Source organism: Gadus morhua, chromosome 1 (assembly GCF_902167405.1).
Source record: "Gadus morhua chromosome 1, gadMor3.0, whole genome shotgun sequence".
Classification (NCBI taxonomy): domain Eukaryota; kingdom Metazoa; phylum Chordata; class Actinopteri; order Gadiformes; family Gadidae; genus Gadus; species Gadus morhua.
This window is the reverse complement of record NC_044048.1, coordinates 28,151,454-28,160,274: the sequence shown is the minus strand read 5'-3', so window position 1 is coordinate 28,160,274 and position 8,821 is coordinate 28,151,454. Positions and strand designations below refer to the sequence as shown.

General features: G+C 42.8%; 1 protein-coding gene and 1 non-coding gene across 2 annotated transcripts; one reads left to right on the top strand and one right to left on the bottom strand.

Annotated features, from left to right (window-relative positions):
- Positions 1–135: 135 nt before the first annotated feature.
- Positions 136–533, bottom strand: LOC115553841 (small Cajal body-specific RNA 2). The gene has a single exon (XR_003978521.1).
- Positions 534–1,473: 940 nt separating this feature from the next.
- LOC115540722 (protein FAM107B) lies at positions 1,474–4,683 on the top strand. Its single transcript, XM_030352252.1, has 5 exons — positions 1,474–1,722; positions 3,014–3,041; positions 3,323–3,464; positions 3,646–3,790; positions 4,071–4,683. Exons 1-5 carry the CDS (start codon positions 1,699–1,701, stop codon positions 4,197–4,199), a joined length of 468 nt encoding a protein of 155 aa, XP_030208112.1. The 5' UTR covers positions 1,474–1,698; the 3' UTR covers positions 4,200–4,683.
- The last annotated feature ends 4,138 nt before the right edge of the window (positions 4,684–8,821 follow it).

Below are 8,821 nucleotides of genomic sequence, written 5' to 3'. Positions count from 1 at the left end.
GACGCCTTTTCACTGAGGCCTTTGTCTTTCCGATCCTTGGTTTGGAAAACGTAGTTTCGGATGAGGTGAATTAAAGCTTCCTCGTAGTTTGAGAACTAACGAGTCAAAAATAAGCAGGACTTCCTCAGACTGTGGTTAGATCAGAATCGCTTCTATACTCATGGTCTGTTGTGAAACTTGAGGATTAGTCAAGTCCACTCAAGACTAGTATATCTGATCAAATCATCACGTCTGACCACAACTTCGTGTGGAAGCCCTGGAGTTTGGATTTCGTACGCACATCGCCTTAGAGGCTAGCAAGTATCGTTTTATCATCTCGACGTCGGACCAAGGCTGAATCCGGGTCGATCAAATAAGATCAGTGTGTAGGTTTTAAATACATAGAGACAAACAAAAGCACTCATTTACGCTCTCAGACATACGGACATACAGACATACAGACACCGCAACACAGCATACTCCATTCACTCCCGCACGAATGTTAAACAACGCTCAGGTTATTCTATTTATAGACCATGCCCCGGAACTTCCGGTTGCGATCTAGCAATGCATTGATCAATTGCATCAATGCATTTATGCCACCTACTGGTTTGGAGGCCAATAATATTTACCGAAAAGAGGAGCATAGAGTGGCTTCGTCTCGCCAACCTCTAGCGTCAAGCATGGATCCTTGCAAAGGAAAAGGTTGCATAGCACAGCAGTCTTCGGAGCTAAATCTAAAACAATTGGATTTAGATTTATTATTCATGAAATTAACCTCATTTCAAATCAATAAATATTCTAATTTGAAAAATGCAACTGTGTACGTACGTACAAATACAGAAACTGATTAGTCTAATTGGCTACCCATTGATTGAAAATAGTGTCGTCAAATGTAATCCTGCGGTTTAATGCTCCCTATTTTTTATATATTTTTACCCTTAAAAATATATATGTGTGGACAAAACCTTTCAGGTGTATTTAATCGTGATTCAGACTGAAATTGAAACTTTTTTAACTTAGTTCCATTGACTCCCATACAACTTTGTCAGTCTCTAATGTCCAGACGTGACGCACGAGATGAACCGTGACCTATAAAGTAGATAGCCTTTCAGAAGAGATCGCCCCCATGAGGTCATGGACGGCTCATGAATTGAATGTTTGTCATTTGGGTTCTCATAATTCTTAAATTGACCAGAAGGACGTTGTGTGTGGATATTCTCGAAAAACATTCTGACTGAAGAACTGTAAATATAAAGCACAGCTGATATACTAAATATGGAGCAAACAATGGAGTGTTTATAATTCTTGAGGAGAGGAGTTATTAGCCTAACATATTTCTCTGCACTATATATTTCAGACTGCTAGACTGTAAGGCATGTTTTAATGGCTCAGGGAAAGACTATGGTATTTGTACCGGTGACAATCTTGGTAGAAAGCAGCATTTGTGTCCTGGCTAATTGGTTAATCCGACATCCCGTGCTGCAGGGGACTTGTGAGGTAATCTTAAACGTCTTAATGAGATTTCAGCCCATGTCTACTACAACTATTGATAAACAACTACGGCTCTGGTTCATTACCAGAAACTACGTGCGACATAGCTGCGACTGGGAAGAAAGAAAGAGGAGACTGTGTGTGAGGTGCACTGCTTTTAACGATGGACTATTAACCAAAAGAGCAGCTGCAGGATAAACACCTGTGGACTTTAGTTATCCTACCATGGAGGGCTCCAGTGCTAGGAAAGTGAGTTTTTACGGGGGGGGGGGGGGGTTTCTCTGTGGATCACAGTGGGACTTCAGTAGAGCTACTATTATATCTTGTTGACATAGAAGAGATTGATAGACTAATAATGTTGGTAATATGAGGCGTTACTGGCTTTAATGTCTCATAATGCAACAAATCCAAACCACTGTTGTATGTTTGTTAGACGAACACAATAATATGCCAGATTGTGATGGTCAAGATTAACCATGCAATATTATTATGATTTGTTTTTTATTATACTTTATAGTCCACTTCAGATTGTCAATTTGTGCATTTGTTTCCAATGTAGGTCAACCATATGCTCGGCCAGATCTGCTTTACACATATGGACTTTCACCTCTGTTTTTTCCAGACATGTGCCAACGGACATAGGAAACATAAAATACAACAATAAGTTATTTTATATTATGTGAAAAATAATGTCAATAATATTCACACAAACCTGCAGGGATTATTTGGCAGCATTGCATTTGAGAAGGCGGTCATGCATAATTCCAGACCCGGACCCTAGAGAAAGATAACAGTATAAAGTCACAGTAAAATTCCCACCATAGATTAGAACCACACTACTAATTTAAGCTCTAGGCACAAATCAGCCCTGGGGGCGGGTAGGGACACGACAACATAGCCAGGAAAACAGAGCAGAGCAGAGCAGAGGTCACAATCCTAATAATGCAGATACGCAACCCAGAAGAATGGAGGGCTTTATTATTGTTATGCTATGTGACCACCATGTATGATGGGGTAGGATTTCCCAATTGAAATTGGTTTGGTATTGGTATCATGCTTGACATAAGATGGGTTGCCTTTAACATGTCTAGCCAAAACAACAGCTTACCATCTGTGCTTTTGCCGAACCCGATCTGCATCCTATTCACGTTTTTTAAGGAAAGCTTTGGTTCTCTGGTTTCAACTTTGTGTTAACGAAGAAGCCTGTGATGAAGATAAATTATCGCATACAAAAGGGTCAAAAATATAAGATAGGACCAAATAGTAAGTTGTATACTTACTATTTGGTCCTTTGTCACCTGGGTCTTGTCATATTAGTAAACTCACCATCCTGCTTTAGCAGTTACCTCTCCTTGTAGCTCGTATTTACGTTCAGGTCAGTCAGGTCAGGTCAATGAAGAGTAAGCAGAATTAATACAGGTTCCCCAGGAATAACACAGCTTGTTTAATTGTTTATTATATTTTGCATTGTTTAAATATAACTGGTCAGATGTTTAAAATAAAACAAGCTTTCTCCTTTTTTATTTTATTTTTTTATCAGAGGCCAGCATTTGGACACAACAAAAAAGGTATATTGGTGAGGTTCCTTAAATGCCAAACAAAAAATTGGCAAACTACTGACAATTGAAAACATTTTCCCTATATCTAAAGGATATAGTTACTGAAGTCACTTTCTGAGAATATTGGTTGAAGTCATATTTGTTAGAAAAATGTTAAGTATCTTTCATGTTGATATATATGTTATCAATGATGCAATAAAAGTTATCCAAACACAATTTGATCAAACCCAATTAGCTTAAAAAAATAAAGCAGATCATTTCACCTAAATCATCTTCTGTGTGTTCCTCAGAGAGTCATTTGTTTGTGACCCATCCGTATTCAACAAACAGCGACAGTGCAGAGCTGAGTCAGCCAAGGAAGCTGAATGGATCTATTGTGGAGACTCCCAGCCACCAGGATCTACACAGAGAGCTTCTGCTCAGTCACAAAAGGTCGGACCTGCACCAGACACTCCCTCAAGCCAATATCTCCTGACATCCCACATGAATGCATCCAGTGATTGACAAGTGCGCCAAATCGCACAAGCGAGCATGGTTTTTGTGGAGGTGAATTATTGTCTGGAGTCTGTGAATGGGCTGTTGTTGTTGATGACAATGTTGTTTCACTCTGTAGAGGCCTGGTGCTTGAGGAGAAGCCTGAGCTGAAGAGAGTGCTGGAGCAGAGGAGACTGGAGCTCACCAGAGAGGAGGAGCAGGCTCAGCGCAGGCCCTCAGACCTGGAGAAGGAGCTCCGCAAGAGGCAGCAGAAGCTGCAAGAGGTCAGCACACACACTGAGGTCCACTAGATAAACCTGCCATAGCCCAGGGACATATGGCAGGAGCTTGGCGATTTCAGCGAGATCCGTGTCTTGAAAAGAGCCCCTTGTGTTTTTTTTTTATGCCTCTTTCTCAGACTGGTCGTTGTTGATTGTGTGTGTGTGTGTGTGTGTGTGTGTGTGTGTGTGTGTGTGTGTGTGTGTGTGTGTGTGTGTGTGTGTGTGTGTGTGTGTGTGTGTGTGTGTGTGTGTGTGTGTGTGTGTGTGTTGGTTGGGTTTTCAGTATGAGCAGGAGGAGATCAGGAGGCGGGAGGACCAGGAGAAGATCCCTGAGTTTGTCGTGGTGAGGAGAAAACTGCGGCGCACCAAAACAGCTGACCTCTCGGGTGTGATGGAGCCCACCAATCCCTGAAGCCTCTCCCCAACCACAGCAGGCCTGTAGTCACCTTACCGCCCAGCCTGGAACAGTCGGAGCCGGAGGCTGGTGTTGCTATTGAAAAGTATTTGATAGAGAATGAATTGTAACGCACACCGTGCAGGATCTTCATATTTAGGGGATGTTGTAATTAGAGGATGGATACATGTATGATTTACTTAAATCCTCTTGATTATGGTAGTATCCCATTTTTATTTTCTGATGATGGCTTGATGGTGTTACTTCCGTTAGGTGTTATGCATACTATATTTTAGATGTTTATTATCAATGGTGTCTTATGGTGTTTCTTGGTTTATGGCAGTGGGGTACTGCTGTTTTGTTTGTTTCTTGCAAGGGTCATGTTATGGCAATGTATGCTGAATTTGTAACTTCTAACTCTGCTTAATGACAGAGGCCAAGTCTTTGAACGAGCATTGTATGAAAATTCCAACGAAATAAACGTTGTTCTTTGTATGTGTGATTCTAGCGTCCGTGTGCTGTGTTAATTAAGTTGATGAAGATTTGGGGCGTAATATTGAAAACAATTGAACTGTGAGAATCGATCGCAGATCTCTCAGAAAAGTGTCTCCCTCCAGACTCACAAGGGTCATTCAGATGGATATGGGTCTCTCTGTTTAATTAGCTGATCTTTTCATTCCATCACGGGACGAGAATGAAAGCAGGCCATCTGGAGACGGCTGTATTGAGCAGGCCTTCCCTAGGGCCCTGGTTAAGATACCCAAGACCCATCTAGCCGAGTTCTGATAAACCAAAAGATAGAAGGCTAGAGGTTAAATACTCGGATGAAGACAACTGGATATGGTGGTCCTAAAAAAAGTTTTTCGCGTAGCCAAGTGACATGTTGGTTAGGTTGCGGCTTCACCACCCGCCAGCTGTCCCCCACTCTCGCATTAACCAAAACTCTCCCTCGGGCCTTTCTTCTGCCCTCTGTTCAAACACCCCCCACCCACCATGGCCCACAGTGCGTCGCGTGCTGCTGTCAATATGCAGAGGGTGTCCGCCGGAGAGAAAGTACTGTCGGACCGCCCCATTTGCACTGGGAGGTCTTTTTTCAGAGAGGCAAAAAACGATAGACGATCAGGGACAACCGGTAATTGCAAAAAAAACCTGGATCACATCCAAGTTATTTGCTTTTACATAATTGTGTTTCACGGATGTTCCAATCAGAAGCAGTGTTTCAGCTAACTATTTTCGGAAATTACTCCACCCCTTTTTTGGAAATGTTGGTATAGTCTGGGATAGATGTAGCAACGCAACGCCCACTTCATTGGCCTACCCACTCACGTCTGACTTGAGAAAGTCACAACTCCAGCTTCCCGAAGAGATGCTTCGCCTATAACATTGAGAAAATCAGTAAAACACAATCGAGGTAAGTCCACGCCATACTACTACATATTTCTGACCTAGCTTGATATGATAAAACTTGCCTCAACCTAGTTTGCTAACTTTCAGAAGATGTTGCGTTCACATGTAGGCTTATGCGGTGGTAGGACTAACATTAAAAATGAGATTTCCCTCTGAATCATAATTCCTGGACTGCTGGTTAGTCATTTTTCCGGATATGTTGTATCAACGACTCGTGGGGGATGGAGCAATAAATAAATAAAGATGTGGTGAATGCGTATTAAGAATGTCTAATGTCTAATCAAACATTAAAAACCCAAGTAAAAACAAAGAAAAAGTGAGTTGGATGCGTGACCGTTCAGTGCCCTCTGGACCTAGCTGTCATAATGCCCGGTCCTAAACCTTATGGAGAACAATGACGCATCTCTTTGGCCCTCTGTATTTACGTTGTCTGTGGGCTGTGAATGTGTCTGGCCAGCATATGGCCTCCACTGACTAACAAGAGGCTGGTGTGGGCTTTATTATTCTCTGCATTGTCTCCTGATTCCTGATCGCACGGAAGCAAAGTCCAGGCATAGCAGTGCTGAGAAGCTGTATTCTTTTAAGAGTTTGACATTTAATACAAAACAAAGCTGCTAAACTGCCCTTATCACTGTATGCATATTTTACCCTGTGTTTCAGTTCATTGTTTAGCAGTACTATTTCTAGCTATGACCAGACCCCAGTGACGTGCTCTGGGAGCACAATCTGTTTTTCTCTCTCACACGTTGGTCCGGGTTTCCTGCCGTGGACCTATTTTGCTGAATGGATTTTGACTCCCCACCAGTCTCTGAAATAAGGCACACTATAAAGTGGTTTGGTTTCTTCCATAGAATCAGCATTCACTGGAGAATCTTAATTACAGGGTTCGCATAGGCCTCAGGCGGGTTTTGCGAGCCTCCCCTGACTGTTTCCGAGGCTCGACTGGTCCCTGTTGGTAATTCCAGTATCGACCACAGCGATAATGAGCAAAGTGGTGGCAGCATTCCAGGGGATCCCAACTCCAGCGGCCTCATGGGAAAGGGTGGCGGGGGAAGTCTGGGAGACAGTGGATCCACACCATAATCTCTCTGCCATAAACGCCAGCTTCCGCAGATGCTTCGTTTTCATGGTCTGCCGAGCCGCGAGGGTGGGCCATCCTCCTCATCATCTTCATCCTCCTCGATCGTCATCGACATTCGTTTGTTGCTATATAGCTTCTTGTGAGCGGTGATCAAAGAGGCAGCGATTAACATGTTTGGACAACAGCAACAAAGTTGTGTCTATTTGGTGATAGGGACTCGGGAGATGGCATCAGTGGCTAGATATTCAGGAAATGGGCTGTTCCTGTTTGTTTTCTGCAGAACTCTTTTGGTTCTGCCCTCCCCGCAGTATTCTCTCTCCACTGCACTCCTATGAAGACAATGGTTTAGAAGTTTCTGGCAACGCCTGCGCTAAAGCCCAACACAACCATTTAGTCAGCACAGTAGAAGTCTGACCACAACATTGTTAAAGTCTTGAGAGAGTAATAGAGAGTGCAACATGGGTAAGATTTCACGTTACCCTGCCTGCAGGAAGCAATTCCTGTTGATGCCTTTCAGGTTTTTGTTTTTTCATGAAGTTCCCCAGCTCAGGCCCCTTTACCTACACCAAGGTTCTCAATCTCTCTCCCTTAACTCCCTATGTCTATATCTATACAGCCCTGTCTTCATACAAACCCAGGACTGGCCTAAAACAACAACAGTAGCAGCAATGCTCCTGCTGAAGCCAGAGGTGTGTCAGCAGATCTCATGCCCACAGCAGATTAGCAGGACCGGGTGGCGGATACAGGGCTTTTGTTGGACATGCTTTGACTAAAGCATCGCACAGTCGAGCCGCCTATTCCTCATTGTGCTGGTGGCTGCAAAAAACAGCTCAGATCAGTTCACATGAGTGAGCCGAGAACTGTGGTGAATGGGCCAAGCCTCTGGGTGATTTCATCACATCATCCCACTTTCAAAGGAGGTGCCCTTTACCACATGGGCCCAGTGTGTTCCTTCCTGGGCCTTCGCAGGAAAAGACAGTGATCTCCCTCTGTAAACAAAGGGCAGGAGACAATAGACAACAACACATATTTGTTGAGGTTTTTGGTGGATGTGTGTCAGAAGGCTATATCGTGTATATGATCAAATCTGGGCTGTTTGGTACTTTCCAGTCTGAGAGGCCTTGCTATTGATGGCCTCAGAGAGGAAGCTAAAAATATCTTGTAATCATGTTATTAAGTTGAGCTTAAGCAGTCTCTTGTGATCCTCGGAAATGTTGTCAGAGAGTCTGAGAGTGGAGAGACGACGTGCAAGTTCACAAACAAACGAGTTGTGGAAAAATCGGGCGAAGAGAGGATGGTCTACTTTCTGGAAGGTATTCTGCTATTCTTTAGGCAAAGTCTGGCCTACTTAAAATCAAAAACGTATCTCCATTTTGTTGTTGTTACTGTTTTCCTTCTGCCGTGGTGTCAACACCCTTTGTTTACTCTTGTATTTACCGTGAGAATGAAAAGAGACTGAAAGACGGATGGGGTCATAAATATGAGCTGTGGTCTATTTAGTGTTTTTAGTAGAGCTGTCAGTTAAACGCGTTATTAACGGCGTTAACGCAAACCAAATTTAACGGCGTCAAATTTTTTATCGCGCGATTAACGCAATTATTTTATAAAAAAAAAAAAAAAAAAAAATTTTTTTTTTTTTTCTTTGGCTCAAAACAAAGAAGCAGTAGCCTGACTGCTATGTTCAAATGACATTTGTTCAAAGCAGTCGTTTAATTGCACTATAGGCTCTTTTTTTGTATCGTCCTGATTTGATCAGTGTATATGCCAATGTTGTTATCAATAAAAAATCATTTGCACAAGGCAAGCCGATGCACTTCACCATGTTGATAAGAGAATTAAAATGAGAAGAATTATGGGACAAAAAAATCAAGGGATATTTAGCATAGAAAAATAAATTGTGATTAATCGCGATTAATTAGAGTTAACTATGACATTAATGCGATTAATCACGATTAAATATTTTAATCGCTTGACAGCTCTAGTTTTTAGTTTTTTGTTGTTGTGGTAAAAGCTGGCGTCGCGGAAGATGAATCAGCATGGAGCCTGTGTGTGTGTGTGTGTGTGTGTGTGTGTGCGTCTGCTGCTGGGGGGGGGGGGGGGACAAGGCCTGCATTGAGACATTCTTCCACTTCAAAAGCCCCCCAGAGGCCTG

Excerpts from the sequence above, each read along its gene's own strand:
- LOC115540722 (XM_030352252.1), top strand. The coding sequence starts at position 1,699 with ATGGAGGGCTCCAGTGCTAGGAAA. Across the intron at positions 1,723-3,013 it reads AGGGCTCCAGTGCTAGGAAA|AGGCCAGCATTTGGACACAA; the intron begins GTGAGTTTTTAC and ends TTTTTTTATCAG. Across the intron at positions 3,465-3,645 it reads CTTCTGCTCAGTCACAAAAG|AGGCCTGGTGCTTGAGGAGA; the intron begins GTCGGACCTGCA and ends TTCACTCTGTAG.